Source organism: Mesoplodon densirostris, chromosome 5 (genome assembly GCF_025265405.1).
Source record: "Mesoplodon densirostris isolate mMesDen1 chromosome 5, mMesDen1 primary haplotype, whole genome shotgun sequence".
Classification (NCBI taxonomy): Eukaryota; Metazoa; Chordata; class Mammalia; order Artiodactyla; family Ziphiidae; genus Mesoplodon; species Mesoplodon densirostris.
Window position 1 is genome coordinate 151,887,227 of NC_082665.1, and position 23,382 is coordinate 151,910,608.

Sequence of the window (23,382 nt, forward strand, 5' to 3'; positions counted from 1 at the left end):
TGCCGCGGAGCGGCTGGGCCCGTGAGCCATGGCCGCTGAGCCTGCGCGTCCGGAGCCTGTGCTCCGCCACGGGAGAGGCCACAACAGTGAGAGGCCTGCGTACCGCAAAAAAAAAAAAGAAGACGACAATGGGAACAGTCACTGCGGACAATTCTCACCAGAGATGTCTGCGTGAAGGGGAGCGAACGTGTGGAGCAGGAGACAGGGAGGGTGTGGAACCGAGGTTCTGCTTTGCTTTAAAGAAAGGAGAAATAACAGGACGTTTCCATGCTGATGGGAAAGATCCACCGAGAGGGTCGGATCACAGGAGCCCCGTCCTTGGGCGGCAAGAGCCCTACACCTCACCTTCTGGTCTCTACCTGCACATTCCAGCTCCTCTGCTGGATCTAATCACGTGATGCTCTTGTGCCGGTGTCCTTCAGGGCAGCCAAGTTCTAAGTTCTGCTCGTCTCTCTCCTTGCCCTCCTCCTCCTCAGCTCTCCATGGCTTCAAATGCCCCTGCACCTTGAGAGCTCCGTCTCCCCTTTAAACCTCTCCTCAGAAATGCAGACACCAAGATTTCCACCGTGTGTCCCCAGGCACCCACACTAACCCAGCCCCAGGCTCCACCCCCACCTCCCTCCTCCCCCTGTGTTTTGAGCAAGAGAAGGCTTCCTGTCAAAGTCCTTCAGCACCTTTACACACTTCGGCCCAACCTCACACATTACCAGCCCAGCTGGCTAATGAGAAGCAAAGCCAGTACACCAACCTGGATCACTCTGAGTCTGAAATCCATGCTTCCACTACATACAATGCTACTGCTCTCAAAGGAAGTTCCTATAGTTAGTTTATTTTCAACACGAATCATAAAATCTTTAATTAGTCTACAGCTACTCACATTTAAGTCAGCAGGAGAAAGTATCACTTTACGATAATAAATATTAACATGAGAAAAAGTCTAGCAAAGTGGTTTATTTACAAGTTATTGCTGGAAAAAGTCCATCAAACAAACCAGTGCAGTGAAAACACCTTAGAGCTAGTATCAGTTGCTCAGACTCCTCATGGCAGCTTTATTAGTACATCTCATTTTTATGGTTTCTGTATGTTCAGCCTTTCAAAGAGCCGCTACTTCATGATGACAGTAACTCCTCGGTGTTTATTTTTATTTCCAAGTTCGTGATTTTTTAAGAGGCTACTTTAGGGCTGTGTATTGTTTCACTGTCTTTTCACTCTCTCTTTTTAGTTCTTCAATATGGGCGTCCAGGCGCTCTAGAATGTGATGAGACCTCTGTTCCTCCTCCTCCAAAAATCTTGTGACTATTGAACCAAGAGGAGACAGGGGCAAGGGACACTAGAAGAGAAACACAGTTTGACACATATAAGTTGAAGAGATATTTCTAAGACACATTATGCATGATATTTTCTAACGAGCAATATTAAAAGGTGACTTTTTTAAAAATGCTTTCCTCTGAAAGCATTTGTATATCCTTCTATACCCCAGAAGAGAAATACTTAATGCCGATTATTTCAAACACACTTTTAAAATCTGAATGTTACTTTTGTTTTAAAGCATAGAAAATCTACCTATAATAAATTAGATATCAGTTAAAATCAATACTTTCCTTCTTCCAAATTTTGAGTCCACAGTGCCTTATCTGAAACCACTGGTTTCAGAATTTAGATTTTAGAAAGGTCACATGTACCAAATTCAGTCAATCCTCATGTGCAGTAGCTATTTTCTATGAAAGTCATCTCAAACACTGAATTAATGAATATTGAAACACTGCTCTTATGGGAGACACACACACACACACACACACACACACACTTCACATAGACTATAATCCTAACTCCTAAAAACAACTCATCCAGTAGATTCTATTTTCTTTATTTTACAAAAGAGAAAACATGGTTGAGAGTGTTCAGTGACCTGCCCGAGGCCACCCCACTAAAGGGTGCCAGAGTTGGGGTTCACACCCTGTTCAACGCCAGCATCCAAGCTTCTTGCACCGCACTGTGCTGTCCCCCAGGGGCTCCACCCTCTGGGTACCTCAACTCAGCACAAGAGCTGAGACAAGAGGGCAAAGTGCCACCTTGACTGACCTCAGCTGGAAACATGCAAGTCCAGTGACTCAAATTTTGTGCACCTCTGCACACATTCACGAATGACTGTGGATGTGCTCGTGAGTACTGCTCAGGGGTTACAGTTTATAGAGAGTAGACGAATTCGCAAATACAGACTCATGAGGGGTCAGAGGTAACTCCCATAATCAAACACATTGATATTTCTGAAGTAAAATGCTAAGGGGGATCAATAAAGTCTATATATACTATCACATCAGTTCAGTTCAGGCCAGGTGAGGTTTGAGTGCCAAATAAGTTTTGCCGACAAACTTAGGAAGAAAGTTAGTTGTCAGGACTTTTTTGGATTTCAGAATTACATATGTTACATATATTTTGACAACTAAAAGAAAACCTTCCCATGGACTTGTTGGCATATTAAAAAGTCAAAAATACTGAACTTTCACAGGTATAGGACCTCGGGAGGTTGATGGGAATGCATGGCCAGAGGCGAGTGCTTCAGCACAGAAGGTAAAGAAAAGATGGTGGAGTGGAGTCCTCCCAGCAGCTGCAAGAACAAGGGGCCAGTCCATGTGGAAAGGCAGCCTCTGTCACCAGGGCCACCACTGTGTGGCCCCCAGTCCATGCTCTAGACACGTCAGATGCGACTCCTTCCCCCGCCTCTACCCACCTCTTTCCCTTTCCAACCGTTCCTTTTCTCCTTCCCCACTGTCTATGCCCCAGGACTATTCTGGCAGGCAGAGATATTCCTTGAACCAATCATCCCAACACAAAATTGACCCTCTCTGAAAAAGGCAGGAGTGGAGTTTCCCATTCAGGTTAAAAAGAAATGAATACCTATCACTTATGTTATATTTCATAAGATGCATTTTGAAAAGTAGTCGTGGCCAACAGTGTCTTCACAAGCAAAACCTTTAAGACAGAAATAATTGAGGATAACAAAGGCTGCTTAAGAGAGAGAACCAGTAAAGGGGGTGGGGGGGAATACTGCTCCGCCTTAAAATAAAAAATAAAATCAAACTAAATAAACTTAATAAACTAGTAAGCTCAGCAAGTCTCCATACCAAATATATAAAGTCTTCTTGGTCATTTATACTTTCAGAGACAATGTCAGAAGAATTGGTTTCATTTGTATCGAGCACTGAAGGCAGAGAGTGAGTTTTGCACAGAAAGTTAGAAGGCAGAGAGATGGTGGAGCAGCAAGAGCTGATTTGATGACTCGGGGGGCTGAGGCCCCTGGACACAGGCTCTATGCTATCCAACGCTTGTCCTTGAGTAGAATGAAGACCTGCTTTGTAGTGCTCAGCCTTCATCCCATCATGCTTGCACTGGCCACTGGTTGGCCTGGATAGCAGATTAGAAAATAAAACAGATAAACATTGTAGCAACTTCCCTCTTTTAAAACATACTTGTTGAAGTTCACTTAAACTCACAGGACCAGGCTAAGAAGGCTGTAATTTTACCAAATGAGCAGCCCGCTCCGACCAGATGGTCTTTCCCTCACTCCTGCCCCAACCCCCGATCCCCACTGCCAGGCCCCCGCCCCACACACACTTACAATACAGCAAGGAAGATAAGCAAACTGCCAGGGTGACCCCGTGTGGTTGGTGCTTAGGATAGAGGGAAGCACTGTGCAGAGAGAAGGCCCTTATCTTCATCTGGGGAAGAGGTGGGAGTGGGGGTGAGGGTGTCAGCAAAGGCTCCCGGTAGGAAAACGTGTAAGCCGTACCGTAGGAGCTGAAGCCAGGTGGTTTTTCACTGAATGCTGACTTCTTAGGTAACCGTCTATCATTAGTTGACCAAAACTACAAAAGAAGCTTTTTACAAAAAGCCAACTTCTACTTCTTATGGGGCAAGTGGGGCCCGAGAGGTAGGAGGCGGCATGAGCAGGCTCAGTGGAACAGGCTGCCGTTTACACCTACATCCAGAAGCCTCGATGAAAGTGCTTAGAACCCCTGCACCTCTTAACCTAACAACTTTACTTGTGCACGGTGTACTTCAGGATTAAACAGAGTCCTTTGACAAAGGTTTAATTTCTGTAAATTATTCTCAAAGAAATGAGAATTATATTATAAAGATATATATTTTAAATAAACTATGAAGAAAGTTTACTTGAACTCCGTGTTCTTGAACTCAGGTACTCTGCTGTGTGTTGGTTTAAAGATCCTGTCATGGTTTTTTTTGCAAATCTGAGTAGAAATCTCCAGCTGAGCTTTGGTATCCATCAAATCTTTCTGTAGTTGTTGATTTTCAGACACTAATTTATTTAATGCCTCAATACAATTCTCCTGGAGGTCTGCTAGTGAAACCTCTTTTGCCTAATAAAAAAGAATACTAGAGTCACTTAATTTGTACAAGAATAACTTGTAATCTGTGATACTGCTGTTGGAAAATTACTTTCAGCTGTGACTAGTTAATCTATGGCTTTACCCAGGAAAAAGTGAAGATTTGGTTTTGGTCCCCTAAAAGAGAAACAACGTTCTGTTTCTTACAGTAAATAAGGGCAGAAAACGAGGAGCACAATGGGCTTCCCTGATGTGCCAAGGAATATCCAAGGAACTGGAAGAAGGCTGGATCTAGGATGGAAGAAAGCTACAGATGAGAATCAAAAACAGGGAAAAAGAAAGAAAATAGCAGCCACGGATTCTTCCTCAAGAAAGAGAACATTGAGCTCAGTGAAATAAGGCAGACAGAGAAATCCAGATACTGTATGTTATCACTTAGATGTGGAATTTAAAAAATAAAACAAACAAATATTACAAAACAGAAACAGACTCACAGATACAGAACAAACTAGTGGTTTACCAATGGGGAGAGGGGAGAGGGGAGGGACCAGATAGGGGTAGGGGTTTAAGAGGTACAAATGCATGTATATGTATAAATCAATAAGCCACAAGGATATATTGTACAGCACAGGGAATAAAGCCATTATTTTACAATAACTCTAAATGGGCTATAATCTATAAAAATACTGAATCATGTTGTACACTTTAATATAATATTGTAACTATACTATACAATTATACAACTACGCTTTAACTTTAAAAAAAAAAAAAGCTACTGATTAAAAAAAAACAAAAGGAAAGAGAAGGTTGAATAACCCCAGAATACCTGTGGAAGAAAATCAAGAGACCTATTTCAAAGAAAGACATTTGGACATAAGGTTCTGAAAAGGAATTGTGGCTGGCAGGGACAACTTTTAAGTAAACAACTCTCTGGTCTTAAAGACTTTTACATAATGTTGGCACCTATTCTGGTATGTGAAATAAATTTGGACATGATAAGGCAGTATTCAAGGATAAGGCAGGTATGACTACTCTGATCTGGTCTGAATTCTGTGATTATTTATTGTTCTTCAATTCTAGGTGTTTCCTGGTAATATAGTACCTAAAAAAATAGAGGTCTGGAGCATTTTCTTCTAATGACAAAATATTTTTATTAGCATTCTGAAAAATTATGGTTATCTTCTTTGGAATTTAATTTGATGTTTAGCTTGGTCTTTTCTATAAAGAACTTTCCGAAAATAAGCTGGTAAACAGTGGTTTGACAAACAGAATTTACCTAACAAAAAAATAAATCTTAAAATACAACCACTTAACTATCTGTTCTAGCAGTGACAGTAAGTTACAAAATGCTAAAATCTCAAAAAAAAATTTGCAGGACATAGGAGTTAAACTATAAACTACTGTCAATTTTTTTTACTGTGGTAAATACTTTATCAGAGCTATTGCTTTTACTATTAAGATAATTAGATACTTTTATTAAAACTTATTTAGCTAAAATATTCATTTGTAAAAGTAATATCACCTTCCTCCATGGTAAAATGCAAAATGGCACTTTCTAATAATTGTTCTTAATACGTACACCACGTTTACACTGTGTGTAACTTCAAAATTGGAGGAAGTATAAACTGCTAAAAGGATTCTCACCAGCCAGAGTTTGATGTCTGATGTCATTAAATATATTTTTTAAAAGAAGATAATGTTTGCTTTTGCCAGGCAGGCATCTTTTAAATTTTTCTCAAATTTATTATTTTATTATCAACAATTACAGAAAATGAGTGTGGAAGGTAATATAAAAAGTGCATAGCAAGCACACACCTTGCTGTGTAAAGAAAGGACATTATCACTACTGTTAGATAGAGGTTTCAGGAGAAATTAGGCTGAACAGATTCTCTGGTCTTTGTCCGGCTTACACACCCCTGAGAGTTCCCAACTCTTAAATATGAATAGGTAATCACTGTATAAGATAAGATTCTGTCAATCAGCTATTGCCAAATCCTGAGCCTTCTGAAGATTCTGTGGTGCAAATCAGATTGGTTCTTGGTTTTCTCCACCACTAGCTTAGTATTGGGTTAAATCAGGGCATATAAAGTCATTTTCCTCCCTCCCTCCCTCCCTCCCTCCCTCCCTTCCTTCCTTCCATCTTCCCCCTTACAAAATGTTTAGTTGTTGTCTCCTCTCCCACTTTTTCCATCCTTGTAGGTTTGTGCTTTAAAAAAAAAAAATCCTTTCATTATAGATTTAGAGGGATTTGGGGAGGGAGCAAGATTAGATGTGCACATTCATCTGCCACCTTAAATGACGGCATAATATTTCCTAGTATAGAGAGTCATGATTAACCATTCCTCTATAGATTAACATTTAGTTTTTTTCAAAATTTTGGATATTGCAAACAACACTGAAATGACCGTTTTTATGCCTTTGCTCCTATAGGATGGGTTCTTTGGGAATGCAAACTGATATGATCTTTCTGGAAAACAATGATGATCAAAATCAGAAAAGTACATGACTCAGGACTTTATAGGCTACATGTATTTACATACAGTTTAATGGATATTGCTAAATTGCCCTCTAGAATAGCTATGTCAATTCACTTTCTCATTAACAGAGCACTGAAGAGCCTGTTTCTCTATATCCCTGCCAACATTGGCTATATTGGATTTTAAAAATCATTGTCAAGCCAATAAACAAAAGAAGATTTATTTCTTTTGTTTTGATTATTAGAGGGGTGTAACTGCTTTTCTTCATTACTGGATTTTTGCATTACTTCTATGAATTATCTATTTATGTCCTTTACCCATTTTTCTACTGGATTCCAATCTTTATTATCTTTACAGGAAATCCTTATATATTAATATTTTATATTAACCTTTTATCTGTTAATAGATTGTTTTCCTCTAGTCTATTAGTCTTTTTTAATGGGGTCTTTTGTCATCCAGAAATTTTATATTTATATGTTGTAAAATTCCTTATGTTGTAAAATTCTTTACGGTTTTGTGATGCTAAGAGAGTCTCACCCTCCCAAAATATTATAAAAATGGTCCCCCGTATTTTCTTTTAGCTGAAATAACATATTCATGTAGTTTTTTGCATGTTCTCCCATGCCAGCCTCCATAATCCATGAGTGTGGAACTAAAACTACTTAGGAGCAAATAGGGGCATTATATGACCATGAATCTTTGGAGGCACACACTCTCTGGAAATACAGAAAGAAAGAATTTCTACAGTCTCTGGGCATTTGACCTACATCAAGAAAAGATGGGTCAGAAAAGATGGGTCAGAACAGATGGGTCATTTTGAAAATTATAAAGATTTTATAACAAAATAGTTCAAAGAGCATCCACACAGTTTATAACTCACTGTTAGCTGATCATGTTCTCTGGTTTCACAGCAGTTTGTTTACATTTCTTATCCTCCCTACTAGATTACCCTCAATCTTGTAAAGGCAAGAATCTTATCTTAATTCATCTTTGTGTCCATTACACTGTCTACTAAAATACTTTGAACATAAAAGATTCTAGAATATTTGATGAAATGAACTATATCTTGTAGAAATATAATTAAAACCAAATTATTTAAAAAATCATATACTTTATAATGAAAAGATATTGTGAACACAATAATTTCGGTAATAATAATAACAGCATCAAACATTTATTGTGTATTTACTAAATGCCAGACACTATGCTAAGCCCTTTACATACATTCTCCCTATTAAGAACACATTATGTATTTTATCACATACATAATATATTTTTAAATCTTCCAATCGCTGGAGTGGAGAGTCATATTTTGCTCACTCCCATCACTGTCTTGACTTCTTTTCATTTGAGAAAGTTTTTGAAGAAGGATCGTTTCATAGTTTGATCTTAACTTTCTCTTTACAATATCAGTATTTACAAAGTGATTTCTTTAAAGGCTTGGATAGTAGAAAAACTTAAGTTTCTATTTATGTACCTCATGTAAACCCAATTCCAATTGCATCACCATTTCAGAAAGACGATGATTTTCTAACTTGAGTGACTCCAACTGAGCCAAAATCTCCTGAGAAGGGAAAAGCAAAAAACAAATAAATGTAACAAATAAATCAAATGCATCTAATAAAATTTTTCCACATGTAATTTTCATTAGGCGAGGTCACACTCTTCATTCATATATACAAATAATTTCTGAAAGGTTGTTGAAAAGGTGTTTCAACATTAATTCATATGCATGCAATTAGAATACTATTCTAAGAAGATGAATCAGGCACTGGTAACCCCCAGCACTCCTCTTACTGGCCTCCACCTCCAGCATCATGTGGACTGCACTCCTTTCATAAGGTAGTAAGACTTATTTTCAGTCCTCATTCTCCTTAGCTTTTCTGCTTAGCCATTCCTACTTGAAAAGATTCCTTCCTGCCCTGCCTTCCTGCTTCCTTTGTGAAAACTACCTGATTTCCTTCCTTATTGCTACCTTTCTTTTTAGCTCCATTCCAACACCTTTTTACCCTAAATGAGTAGATTCCTAGGTTTGGTGCAAGTCTCTCCTCTTCATACTCTATGACTTCTCGCTATAATATCAAAGTCTCTCAGGGTTTCAAATGCCAACTTCATGCAAAGATTTCCGCAGCTAAATGTCTTACCTTGATTTTAATCTTGAACTCCAGGCCTTCTGTGGAGTTGACTACTAGATATTTCCATATGGAAGTCCAGCCTTTATCTCAAACCAGTGTCCCATCTGCCAGCTCGCCTATTTTATGTACCCTTTATACAAACTCATTATCCTCCTCAAACCTGCTCCGTACCTTTTCTGTATTTCACTAAAGAGCATCACTTTCTATTCAGTTGCCCAAGCCAGAATCCTGAGTGACATCTTTCCCTAACTCTGTCTAACTCATTCTCCTGGTCCAATCAAATACAAAGCCCGGTCGATTTTCTCCAGAATGCATCCATTTCCCTCTGCCTCCCTGGCGCAGCGCTCGGGCCACAGTCTCGCTGCTGTGACAGCATCCGGGTGGTCTCTTTGCCTCCTCACTTACTCTCCACACGACAACCACAGAGACCTTTTACTCCTGCACAGGGTGGGCAGGCCCTTCAGGAGCAGGTCACTGCTTCCCAGTCTAATCCCTGACCACTCGCCCTGTCTGAACTCTGGTCTGTCTCAACGAACGTGGCACAGCCTCAATACACACCCTACACACCACAGAGAGGGTCTCTTCACTTGTCTCACCTACTCTCACCAATCTCCACTAGACTGCTTGTTAACCAGCCTACCCTTAGCCTGAAGAAGAGGGCTAACAAAAATTTACTGAGTTAACTACTATGGAAACTCTACCTTTAATAAATTGAATCTTCAAAACAAACTTCAAGGGCTTCCCTGGTGGCACAGTGGTTGGGAATCCGCCTGCCAATGCAGGGGACATGGGTTCGAGCCCTGGTCCGGGAAGATCCCACATGCCACAGAGCAACTAAGCTCATGTGCCACAACTAATGAGCCTGAGCTCTAGAGCCTGCAAGCCACAACGACTGAGCCCGCGTGCCACAACTACTGAAGCCCGCACGCCTAGAGCCTGTGCTCCACAACAAGAGAAGCCACTGCAATGAGAAGCCCGCACACCGCAACGAAGAGTAGCCCCCGCTCACCACAACTAGAGAAAGCCTGCACACAGCAACAGAGACCCAATGCGGCCCAAAATAAATAAATTTAAAAAACAAACTTCAAATAAAGAGAATTTTGTTCTAGTTTCACCTTGTGCTCTACTTCCTTCTCTTCTGCCTTCTGCATCTCTGCTTTGAGTTGCTTCTCCATGTCAGAGGAAGAACTTCTGGCGGAAGCAATAGTGATATCTCGCTGATGTAACTCTCGAGTTAGCTGGGAGATCTCCATCTTCATTCCCTCTAGTACAGAACTGTAACTCTGTTCAGCCTGCAAAATCTGTTCTTTCAACTACAAAGAAATAGAAGGCATTAAAAATTAAGAGAAGACAGGTTAGATAGAAAAATATAATAATAAAGTAATTTTTACCTTACCTCAAGACATGAATTTTTCCCTGATTAAATCTGCAGAAAATTAGCAATTTACCAAAGCTGCATATCTGTACTGATGGTCAGGTGGTTGTACCCACAATTACCTATTAGATCTCAAAACAGGGAGAGATGCCTTACTCAAATGCTGAGAACCAGTATCAAAGTCGAAGCCACATTGTTTAGAGGACAGCACCTGTGACCTTCATTCTTTTTCTAGTTGCAAATCTAAAAATTTTGCTTATATACTTTGCTGGTCCACAGAAGACAACAAAAAGGCAAGAGGAAGAAAGGGGCTAGAAGTAATCTCAAAGAAGTAATAAAAAATATGAGTCAACAAACAGGACAGCCAGGGCCCACTAACATAGAGACAAACTCTGCACACTTCAAATGCCAGTGAGGATATAACTACCCACAGCACAGAAGAGAATACACATCCATCACCACCTGTGGTCAGTAAGAAAATATTAAATGCCAGCTCATATAATATGTTCATGTGCTTATGCAAGCAAGAAGGTGCGTAGCTTCTAGAAAACTTTTCATCAAGGCACATTTAAAATAACATTGCAGGGCTTCCCTGGTGGCGCAGTGGTTGAGAGTCCGCCTGCCGATGCAGGGGACACGGGTTCATGCCCTGGTCCGGGAAGATCCCACATGCCGCGGAGCGGCTGGGCCCGTGAGCCATGGCCGCTGAGCCTACGCATCCGGAGCCTGTGCTCCGCCATGGGAGAGGCCGCAACAGTGAGAGGCCCACGTAATGCAAAAAATAAATAAATAAATAAATAAATAAATAAATAACGTTGTAGAGTTCAAAGGGGCAGGCTTCAACTATCTTGAAAATACTTACACTGCTTCCCTGGGGATGACCCAGAAAGACACTCTCCTAAGAACCTTCCAGGTACTCTCTACTCGTGAGCATCAAATGGCCTCTGGGTTATACTTTTCTCTCATTAAAAATAATTCCTGTAACCTCTCAACCCACAGCTCAGTCCATAAACACAAAGGGCTTTGCGATCCCAGGCATGCGGACCTTTACCTTCTTAATCTCAGCCCTGTACTCATTGTTATGCACTTCCATTTTCTTCAGTTCTTCATATTTTTCCATTAGCTCTTGGCTCAGCTGTTTACATGTTGTACTCACAGATTCCAAGCTGTATGACAAAATTAAGGTCACATATTTAAAATAAAACAAACCCTGAAACCCACAAATTGAGTTACCTAACCTATTTTCTTGATGTCCAAGAAATACACTTAAACATTACCTCCCACCCCAAAATAAAACTAATTTCCGATTTCCTTATCACTGGAGGCAGCTAAATCCAATTCACACTTCTGGAGATACTTTTGAGTTCTGTGTTTACCTATATTCTTTCTCTATGCTTAGAATATTACTGGTTACAAAATTCTATAGATTATAGCAACTTAGGTAGTTGTTTTCTCTCTAGTTGTACAGGAGCTGCATCATAATCTCAGTCTTCACCAACTTAATTACAATCCCATCCTACACACAGCTGCCAAAAGAATCTTCTTCAAAGAGTTTCCAACTTGTCACCCTTACTTAAGAATCAACCACTCATCAGATACAAGAACCTCAGGGGCACCATACCTCTCTTATCTCACAGCTCGTATCTACTAATAAAGTCTTTTTTGCCACTAAATTGCTAGGCTTTACTGTCTGCCATGTGCCATTTGCTAAGCCTGACTTCTTGTCTCTTCACACACCATCCCCTTGACCACACAGCACCTTCCCCTCCTACCAGGCAATGGATAGTCAACACCCTTTCAAGAATCAGATCAACATTTACCTGGATAGAGCCACACTGACCCTCATTCCTTAATTACCTTAAAAACAGTCTATTTTCAATTGTTAGAGCTTGAATGTAGACATTTTCTAGAATTTTCACTTTAAATTGCTCTTAGGTCCTTTAATGTGCATATTATGTTTCTCGAACTACAAATTCTATGATTAAAATAATGTCTTTTACTTCTTACCTCCCTCTAACCTTGCCCACCATACCCTTATGCCCTGCATCATTTGGTTCCAGACCGTTCAGTACAGGCTTAATAACTATCTAGGTTGTTTCACCCACACAGCCAACTTACCAGACAAGCTATCGTTCAAAAATACCATCTCTACAATACAACAACACAAAAACAATCACTTAAATTCCTCCAGTTCCTGTTTCACGGAATATTCTGTTCAAACTGAACAACACAAATAAGCTGTCTAAAAGGGTTCATTTTTCTACTTGCCTTTTGATACAGAAAAATAATTTTGAAAGTCTTTGTTTTATTACTGAACACTGGTATTTGTATCCATTTATTCCAACTTTACCTATTTCTAAAAATCCTAGAATGCTTATTTATTTGGTACTTAGAATGTGACTATAGTGTGTCAAACACTGAGGTAGAGAGAGAAGAGAATCAGATAATCTTGTCCTACCTACAGATGGGAAAATCGAGGCCTAAAGAGACTAAAGTGTCCCAGGTCACAATGCAAGAGGCAGTGTGTCAGAAACAAGAGGCAAGTCTTCAGAGCCTGCTGAGAGCATAGCAAAACATGTAAAAGATCACTAAAAAGTCAATCAATGGAAAATCAGGATAAAAAATGTAAATATTAGTTCTAATGTCAATAAGAATACTAAGCTTTGGGCTTCCCTGGTGGCGCAGTGGTTGAGAGTCCGCCTGCCGATGCAGGGGACACGGGTTCGTGCCCCGGTCCGGAAAGATCCCACATGCTGCGGAGCGGCTGGGCCCATGAGCCATGGCCGCTGAGCCTGTGCATCCGGAGCCTGTGCTCCACAACGGGAGAGGCCACAACAGTGAGAGGCCCGTGTACCGCAAAAAAAAAAAAAAAAAAAAAAAAAAAAAGAATACTAAGCTTTTATTTTATTCAATCTAAAGTATGCAAATATACCTCAGTAATGATAACTAAGAATATCTTAGGTATTCCAAGGTGAGAAAGAAATAAAGCAAAAACTCTGTGCGTGTATGCATATATATTTAATATGTAAGGAAAATATTTAGTGATTTGCAAAAACAAATAAAAGATATATTACTTAAAGATAGGACAAAAAATTTATTACTGTACTTAAAAGGGTAAAATGGCAATTTTTTGGTTATCTGTTTGCCTAAAGGCTAACAGTTTATTTATTTTATTTTTATCTTCTACACAGCTGAAAATACTACTGTACAAATGACCATGATTTACGTTTAAAACAAAATATCAAACTCTTCCCAATCAGAAGGTTCAGCGGGATGATAAAGAAAGTTCACAGTATGGTGATACAAATGAGCTGGGCATGGTATAGCATAAGTCAGGGTTCAATCAACACACTAGGAAACATCAACAGCATTTCAGCACAGAAGGAAGGAGCACCATGTGTCCAGGGAGATCGCCCCAAGAACAGCTCCAGTGATGTGGCTGGTAGAAGGAAAGGCTGCCTAACTGAAGGTCTTCTGCACAGGAGAAGTGTGAAGACGTATAGTCAGTCAACAGAGACACCTCTTTTGAAGAATTTGGTTTTAAAGGACAGCAGAGAAATACAGAAGTAACTTGACAGGGGTACAGAATTAAAGGAGGATTTTCATTTTTTTCCCAAGATGAGGAATATTAAAACATATTTTATACTAGTGGAAATGATTTAGCAGAGATTAAAAACTTGATGACGTAAAAGAGAAAAGGAGAAGCTGCAGAATCAGTATGTAAGTGGAGTCTTAGGAGCACAGACGTCATCCATTGATTCATTCACTCTAACAGATTAAGGACACAGACGGATTGCAGGCTGACTGGGAGGTTTGGTGGTAAGAATATTAGGAAGTTCTGCTTTAACTGAGCTTTACAGTTCTCCTTTAATCTCAATGAAATAAGAAGTTAGGCCATTTGTGAGTGATAGAGAGAAAAACATATTTTCACTTGTTATATTAGCTTACTTTATCAATACGATGATTGAAAACAGTTTCTAACAATTTGAGTGTTTCTGAAATGTATGTAATTACCTACCTGCCTTCCAGACGAGTCACTTCTGCCTGCAGAAGTTCTTCACTAGTGTGGGTAAAATCCAGTCGGGAGAGCACATTCTCTAAGTCTCCCTGCCCTTGAGAGGCATACCTCCTTTCTGCCTGAGACTCCTCCAGTGACCTATGGGAAGACACAGGAGGACTGTTAAAGGCCTTGTATCTTTGCAAACAAAAACAACACACAGCCAGTTCATATTTCCCAACTCTTTTTGGTAATGAAACTCTTCAGAACTCTTCAGTTTGTTTCCTGATTTACGAAAAAACAAAACAAAACAAAAAACTGGGAGAGTAAAGAGGCAGAGATGATGCTTCTAAAAAAGTCGGCAACAGTTTACTCCTTTCTCAACTGGGATTTGGCCTGTTTTTCAAGGGAAAAAGACAAAATGACAAAAATCACCTTGTTGTCACTTGATACCTTGAGTCAAAGAAACTGAAAAGTTATAGACAAAAACAGAAATGTGCACCAGACTTAAATTACAAACTTCAGAGCAACAATTCATACACAGAAACAAAATTAACTTTAGGATTTTTTAAAGGGCTATCTCAATAGCTGGCTTATTGATGGTATTGATGATAAGCAGCTACTAAACATGACCTGTTCTACCAAGGAAGGGAGGCCTCCCAGGAGACGTAGACTATAATTCCTTTCACGTTTGCAGTTTTGCCAAGGGTATGGATTGACAAAAGGGTTCCTAACTTTCTAAACATCAGAGTCTCTTGGTTAGGGGACCCAAACTGCAGGCAGAAAAAACTAATCATACAATATTTTCTAAAGATATAAAAATTTAACTCAGAAGTTAAAACTGAATAAGAAAACCCATAATATGATCAAACACAAAAATATGAATATGCAATATTAAAAATGGTACTTAATGCTAAACCACCACATGGCTAAGATTAATAATATTTAAGATTAAATATACCTTATGGTCTCTACTGTGTGCTGAGTGTCAGCTGCCTTTAATTTTGCTTGTAGCTTCTCCTTTTGTATTCTTGTCTCACACATGAAATTTTCTTGAGTCTGAAGAGCTGCCTTCAATTCTCTCTTTTCTTCTTGCAGAACCTGCAAAAATACTCAGAAAAAAAGTCAGATGTTATTAAATTTTTCTATTTCATAAGAAAAGGTAGCCAGGGAGACAAACTGTAAGTTATATAACAGGCACCATATTAATAAGGCCTGTTATTAATATCTGATCCTGTTATTAATATCAATATCTATTGACTACAGAGTAGGGAAGAAACCATAGGTTTTAGAACCTAGTTACAGGTTCATTAGTCTCTCTTAAAACACACATACACACATTTCCTCAGTTACAGTATATTACAATTTAAAAACATACCTCTAACAGTTTTTCAGATTCCCTCAATTGTTCTTCTTTTTGCTGCTGCTCTTGCATAACAGTCATATTGGTTCCAACCAAGTCATTGACCCTCATGGTGAGGTGCTCTATTTCCAACTCATTGGCACAGATGGTGTCATTGGCCCGCTCCAGCTTACTGCTCAGGTGCTGAATTTCCGACTGGCTGGACAGCTCCACAGACTCTAATTTTTGTTTCTGATTGGCAAGCTGAGCCTAGAAACACACAAATTACCAACTGGTAAAAGTGAAAAGGTAAAAGAATAATCAATGAATAAGGAAAACTAAAATGAAACTGAGTTTTACTTCCATAAATACATATAGCATTAGCTCATTAAAAATATATAATCCATTCATGATAAAAATAATTTCCATGATAAAAACTAGGAATAGAGGGGAACTTTCTCAATTTGGTAAAGACTATCTATAGAAACCTTACAGCTAACATTATACTTAAAGGGGGGAAACTTGATACTTTCCCACTAAGGTCAGGTACAAGGCAAGGATGTCTCATCACACCACTCCTTTTCAATGTCACACTGGATATCCTTGTTAATGCAATAAGGGAAGAAAAGGAAATAAAAGGTATACAGATGAGGAAAGAAGTCATAAAACTGTCTTTGTCCACAAATAACATGATCATCTATGTAGAAAATCTGAAAGAATCGACCAAAAAAAAAAAAAATCTCCTGGAGTTAGTAAGCAATTATAGCAAGGTTGCAGGATATAAGGTTAATATATAAAAGTCAATCACTTTCCTATATGTCAACAATGAACATGTGAAATTTAAATTAAAAATACAATACTATGGGCTTCCCTGGTGGCGCAGGGATTGAGAGTCTGCCTGCCGATGCAGGCAACACAGGTTTGTGCCCCGGTCTGGGAAGATCCCACATGCCATGGAGCGGCTGGGCCCATGAGTCATGGCCGCTGAGCCTGCGCGTCCGGAGCCTGTGCTCCGCAATGGAGAGGTCACAACAGTGAGAGGCCCGTGTACCTCAAAAAAAAAAAAAAAAAAAAAGAACAAAAAAACCCACAATACTATTTATAGTAACACCTAAAGGAATTACTTAAGTATAAATCTAACAAAATATGTACAAGATCTATATGAGAAAAACTACAAAACTCTGATGAATGAAATTAAAAAACTAAATAAATGAAGAGATATTCCATGTTCATGGAAACAAAGAATCAATCCTGTCAAGATGTCAGTTCTTCCCAATATTATCTATGAATTCAACACAATCCCAATCAAAACATTAGCAAGTTATTTTATGGATATCAACAAACTAAAGTTTATATGCAGAGGCAAAGGCTAAGAATAGCCAATACAATATCAAAAGAGAAGAACAAAGTTGGATGACTGATGTTACCTAACTTCAAGATTTACTATAAAGCTACAGTAATCGAGACAGTGTAGTACTGGCAAAAGAACATACAAATAGATTAATGGAACAGAATACAGAGCCCAGAAATAGACCTTTATAAATATAGTCAACTGATCTTTGATAAAAGAGCAAAGGTGATACAATGGAGCAAAGATAGTCTCTTCAACAAATGGTGATGGAATAACTGGACATCCACGTGCAAAAAAATGAATCCAGACAAAGGCCTTACACTCTCCACAAAAATTAACTAAAATGGGTCATAGACCTAAATGTAAAATGAAAACTATAAAACTCTTAGAAGATAGCACAGGAGACAACATAGATGACTTTGGGTACAGTAGGAGATAGAGGACCTACTGAGGTAGGAGATAGATGGACCCCTGGGCTGGACAGCTGGTGTCTGCAAGTGAAGTAAAATTGAAGCTTTGTTCTCACCCAGCCACTCCAAGGACAAAGCAAGAGGCAGAAGCTGAGCTCTGCTGAAGTAAAAAGATGACCAGTGCTGAGGTCAAGGAAAACTTCCCTGTCTGCATATGTGCAGGAAGGCTCCTTGGGGGTCCAAAAGAGAGGGGGCACCACCCCATAATAAGTGTGGACATATCCCCACAGGCCGCTGCAGTGGGATCCATCTTACCAAAAAGTTGCACATGCATCTTGGCGAGGGTCCTAGGACCAGTCAGGTGAGAAAAAAGAAACAAGGTAACTGGCCAAAGGTAAACAAAGACCTGGAAGAACTGTCCTACATAAGGGATTTAAATCAACTCTTTACCACACTCCTCCTCATTAGACAGGATGCACATACTCTTTCTCTCTGGGTGTGTATTTATGCCTAGATTCTGACTTACTGCACTGCTCATTCAGGATGACCGCACTCCTCTCCTGGTGTGTATTTCTTTTTTTCTTTTTTTTTTTTTTTGCGGTACATGGACCTCTCACTGTTGTGGCCTCTCCCGCTGCAGAGCACAGGCTCCGGTTGCACAGGCTCAGCAGCCATGGCTCACAGGCCCAGCCGCTCCGCAGCATGTGGGATCTTCCCGGACCAGAGCACGAACCCGTGTCCCCTGTATCGGCAGGCAGACTCTCAACCACTGCACCACCAGGGAAGCCCCTGGTGTGTATTTCTGCCTTGCTTCTGTCTTAAATAAACTGCTTCTCTGTGTGCTCTCCCACATGATATGCTGTGTCTCTAATAATAAACTTTGTACCTGTTTTTACAGTTTTTGCCTCCTTGAAACATTCTTGCTTTCAATGGGGGTAACAGCCAGGACCACAGTGCTTCTAGCCTCTAGTCCCTGGTGGTCTAGCAGCTAGGATTCCTGGTTTTCATCCAGACTACCCAGGTTAAATTCCTGGCTAGGAAACTAAGATCTCTATTCAGGACCGCTCACCGCTGTCTCTCCGAGATCAATATCTTTGTAGACACAACACCAAAGACACAATCCCTGAAAGAAATAACTGACAAGCTGAAATTCATTAAAATTGAAAACTTTTACTCTGTGAAAGACAATGTCAAGAGAATGAGAAGACAAGCCAGGTCTGGGAGAAAATATTTGCAAAAGACACACCTGATAAAAGGACTGTTATATAACATATAAAAAGAACTCTTAAAATTCAACAAGAAAACAAACAACTCCATTAAAAAATAGGCCAAAGACTTGAATACTGATGGCAAAAAAGTATTATATATGAAAAGATGATCTATATCATATGTCATCAAGGAAATGCAAATTGAAACAATTACATATCTATTAGAATGGCCAAAATCTGGAACATTGACAATAGTAAATTCTGGCAAGGATAAGGAGCAACAGGAACTCTCATTCATTGCTGGTGAGAATGCAAAATGTTACAGCCATTTTGGAAGACAGTCTGATGTTTTCTTATAAAACATATTCTTACCATATAATCCAGCAATTGTGTTTCTTGGCATTTACCCAAAGAAGTTTGAAAATGTATGTCCACACAAAAACCTGAATATGGATGTTTAAAGCAGTTTTATTCATAATTGCCAAAACTTGGAAGCAACCAAGTACGTGTGGGGATAAATAAACTGTGGTATAACCAGACAATGGAATATTATTCAATGCTAAAAAGAAATAAGATATCAAGCCATGAAAACACATGAAGGAGTCTTAAACTCATATTACTAAGTGAAAGAAACCAGTCTGAAAAGGCTACATACTGTATGATTCCAACTATACAACATTCTGGAAAAGGGAAAACAATAGAGAAAATAAAAAGATCAGTGATTATGGGGAGGGTAGGCAGGGGAGTGATGAACAGGCAGAGCACAGAGGAAATTTATGGCAGTGAAAATAATCTGTATGATATTATAATAACGGATATGTTTATGGATGGATGGACAAGAGATGCTGCCTACCTACTGAAAAGACAGCTGCATTATTCTGCCTACTTGTGCAGAAGCTTAACTATATCCATGACTCATCATATAGGAAAACTGGATTTATCTCTTATTTAAAACATAGGAAAAAGGAACTATAGTGCATTATTTTATTTCTTACAGAAGTGCAGAAATTAAAATTGTTTAGAAGTCACTAAACCACTTAAATTTCCAGGTCAAATTTTCCTCTCTCCCCACCCCAAAACATGTTGCATGTAGTTAATTATTCTGTTTTAACATTCTTCTTATGAAAATCACACACATTCCAATGATTCAAATTGACCACAAAAATGTTTACCTGTGGGAGGAAAGGAGTGGGGAGAAGAGAACTGTAGAATTTCGTTCCTTCAGGAAAAAGGTGCGTGGAGGGGAGGATGGGTTTGTTCTCTCATCAACTTTTGGACACTCCCTGAGCTAAAAGACTCAACTAAATACAGTGCATCTCAAAGTTTCCTTCTATGCTTTATCTACTGAGTTACATACCAATAAGACCAGTTTGGCAACTGTCTCATGGACCTGCAGTAACAATTCCTAGAACTTGGATGATTTTTTAGGCTATGTATCCCAGCTATACTGGTTTTTAGCTCCCAACTTTCTAGTTTTCACACATTTTAATCCAACATCCTGAAAGGTACTTCATCTTCACACTGAAGATAGACATAAATCATTTGTGTAAGTAAAACTTCCCTTATTCTAAATATTTTTAAAAGGTAAAGCACACAATTTTATTTTAGAAATTTAAATGGAAATGCCTCTGGGAAATCTATCTGCTGTGGATTTAAGGATTTTACTGTGAATAGTACAGGGCCAAAATCCTATACTGTGGCGCATAGACGTTCAACAATGCCCATAAGCCAGAAAGAGGGTGGGAGGAGAAAGGCAAAGAGGCAGATAAATAGTGTTTATATAAATTACAGATCCAAGATTCCAGCACAAAGATTCAAAACATTTTACCAGATACCTGCAACAGTGTGAAAAAAGAACATCAAACAGGTTTAAATGCAGAAGAACAACTGCCAGGATGCAATTGTCTCCAAACTTTTAAACTACAATATAAACTACCCACCCCCAACAAGGGGAAATCTTACATAGAATTCTGTACAGAATAAATAACTGAAGACATTGGATGAGGATGATAAGAAAGAGCCCAGCATGCCGAACCTCCCAACCCTACTTTAAAGTGCACAGCAGCCCTGGGGCTTGACAGAACATAGCTAGAAAACCACTGCTCAACTGGACGCTCCGGATGAAAAGCAATACATAACTGCAAAACACTAGCATTCTCTTTTTGACACTGTTAACAGATATTTAACATTATTCAGTTCAGATCTGTGACCTTAAAGTAAACTGGTATTGAAGTTATAGTTTAACTAAGCTATAGTTTAACCAGCTGGCCAAGATTTGATACTTAAAAACAAAACAACTAGTTTTGTGGCATCAAGAACATAGCTTTCTTTTTTTTTTAACATCTTTATTGGAGTATAACTGCTTTACAATGGTGTGTTAGTTTCTGCTGTGTAATAAAGTGAATCTGCTACACGTATACATATATCCACATATCCCCTCCCTCTTGCATCTCCCTACCACCCTCCCTATCCCACTCTCTAAGTAGTCTCAAAGCACCGAGCTGACCTCCCTGTGCTATGAGGCTGCTTCCCACTAGCTATGTATTTTACATTTGGTAGTGTATATATGTCAATGCCACTCTCTCACTGCGTCCCAGCTTACCCTTCCCCCTCCAAGTGTCAGGTCCATTCTCTATGTCTGTGTCTTTAATCCTGACCGGCCCCTATGTTCTTCAGAACCTTTTTTTTTTTTTAGATTCCATATATGTGTGTTAGCATTTCTCTTTCTGACTTACGTCAGTCTGTGTGACAGACTCTAGGTCCAACCACCTCACTACAAATAACTCAATTTTGTTTCTTTTTATGGCTGAGTAATATTCCATTGTATCTATGTGCCACATCTTCTTTATCCATTCACCTGTTGATGCACACTTAGGTTGCTCCCATGTCCTGGCTACTGTAAATAGAGCTGCAATGAACATTGTGGTACATGACTCTTTTTGAATTATGGCTTTTTCAGGGTATATGCCCAGTAGTGGGATTGCTGGGTCGTACAATAGCTCTATTTTTAGTTTTTTAAGGAACCTCCATACTGTTCTCCATAGTGGCTGTATCAATTTACATTCCCACCAACAGTGCAAGAGGGTTCCCTTTTCTCCACACCCCCTCCAGCATTTATTGTTTGTAGACTTTTTGATGATGGCCATTCGGACCGGTGTGACGTGATACCTCATGGTTTGGATTTGCATTTCTCTAATGATTAGTGATGTTGAGCATCCTTTCATGTGTTTGTGGGCAATCTGTATATCTTCTTTGGAGAAATGTCTATTTAGGCCTTCTGCCCATTTTTGGATTGGGTTGTTTTTTTCATATTGAGCTGCACGAGCTGCTTGTATATTTTGGAGATTAATCCTTTGTCAGTTGCTTCATTTGCAAATATTTTCTCCCATTCTGAGGGTTGTCTTTTGGTCTTGTTTATGGTTTCCTTTGCTGTGCAAAAGCTTTTAAGTTTCATTAGGTCCCATTTGTTTATTTTTGATTTCCCTTTCTCTAGGAGGTGGGTCAAAAAGGATCTTGCTGTGATTTATGTCATAGTGTTCTGCCTATGTTTTCCTCTAAGAGTTTTATAGTGTCCAGTCTTACATTTAGGTCTCTAAACCGTTTTGAGTTTATTTTTGTGTATGGTGTTAGGGAGTGTTCTAATTTCATTCTTTTACATGTAGCTGTCCAGTTTTCCCAGCACCACTTATTGAAGAGGCTGTCTTTTCTCCATTGTATATTCTTGCCTCCTTTATCAAAGATAAGGTGACCACACGTGAGTGGGTTTATCTCTGGGCTTTCTCTCCTGTTCCATTGATCTATATTTCTGTTTTTGTGCCAGTACCATACTGTCTTGATTACTGCAGCTTTGTAGTATAGTCTGAAGTCTGGGAGCCTGATTCCTCCAGCTCCGTTTTTCTTTCTCAAGATTGCTTTGGCTATTTGGGGTCTTTAGTGTTTCCATGCAAATTGTGAAATTTTTTGTTCTAGAAGAACATAGCTTTACTTTTTTCTTTATGTTTTTTAACTGAAGTATAGTTGACCTACAATATTATGTTAGTTTCAGGCGTACAACATAGTGATTCTACACATATACATTACATATTGATCTCCATGATAAGTCTAGTAGCCATCTATCACTATACAAAGTTATTAAAATATTATAGACTATATTCCCTATGCTGCACATTTCATCCCCATGACTTAATTATTTTATAACTGGAAGTCTGTACCTCTTAATTCCCTTAGGCTCTTTTGCCCAACTACCCCCCCAACCCCATGGCAGCTACAGTTGTTCTCTGTATCTATGAGTCTGTCTCTGTTTTGTTGTTTGTTTCATCTTTTAGATTCCACATGTAAGTGAGGTCATATGGAATTTGCCTTTGTCTTATTTCACTTAGAATAGTACTCTCTAGGTTCATCCATGTTGTTGCAAATGGTAAAAATTTCATTCTTTTCATGACTAACATTCCACTGTATACATATACCACATCTTGTTTATCCATTCATCTATCAGTGGGCACTTAGGTTGCTTCCATATCTTGGCTACTGTGAATAACGCTGCAATGAATAGAGGGGTTCATATATCTTTTTGATTTTGGGGGGGGGGGGAATGCCCAGAAGTGTAATTGATAGATCACATGGTAGTTCTGTTTTTAATTTTTGAGGAATCTCCATGTTGTTCTCCGTAGTGGCTGCAGCAATTTACATTCCCACCAACAGTGCTTGAGGGTTCCCTTTTCTCCACATCTTCATAAACACT

The 23,382-nt window shown here is 39.2% G+C and overlaps 1 protein-coding gene across 15 annotated transcripts in view; it reads right to left on the bottom strand.

Annotated features, from left to right (window-relative positions):
- Positions 1-889: 889 nt before the first annotated feature.
- The window catches only part of CEP63 (centrosomal protein 63), a 75,253-nt gene continuing 52,760 nt past the window's right edge, over positions 890-23,382 (bottom strand). For 12 of the 15 annotated variants that reach the window (XM_060099662.1, XM_060099653.1, XM_060099655.1 and 9 more), the window contains 9 exons: positions 15,709-15,942; positions 15,292-15,431; positions 14,352-14,489; positions 11,385-11,499; positions 10,074-10,271; positions 8,301-8,387; positions 4,174-4,379; positions 3,126-3,405; positions 890-1,330 (listed from right to left, as the gene is read on the bottom strand). In XM_060099662.1, the coding sequence (XP_059955645.1) occupies positions 1,172-1,330; positions 3,126-3,405; positions 4,174-4,379; positions 8,301-8,387; positions 10,074-10,271; positions 11,385-11,499; positions 14,352-14,489; positions 15,292-15,431; positions 15,709-15,942 (1,557 nt within the window). In that variant the 3' untranslated portion in view covers positions 890-1,171. The remainder of the gene's footprint in view (positions 1,331-3,125; positions 3,406-4,173; positions 4,380-8,300; positions 8,388-10,073; positions 10,272-11,384; positions 11,500-14,351; positions 14,490-15,291; positions 15,432-15,708; positions 15,943-23,382) is intronic. The other 3 variants (XM_060099661.1, XM_060099666.1, XM_060099660.1) reach the window with 2 other exon arrangements.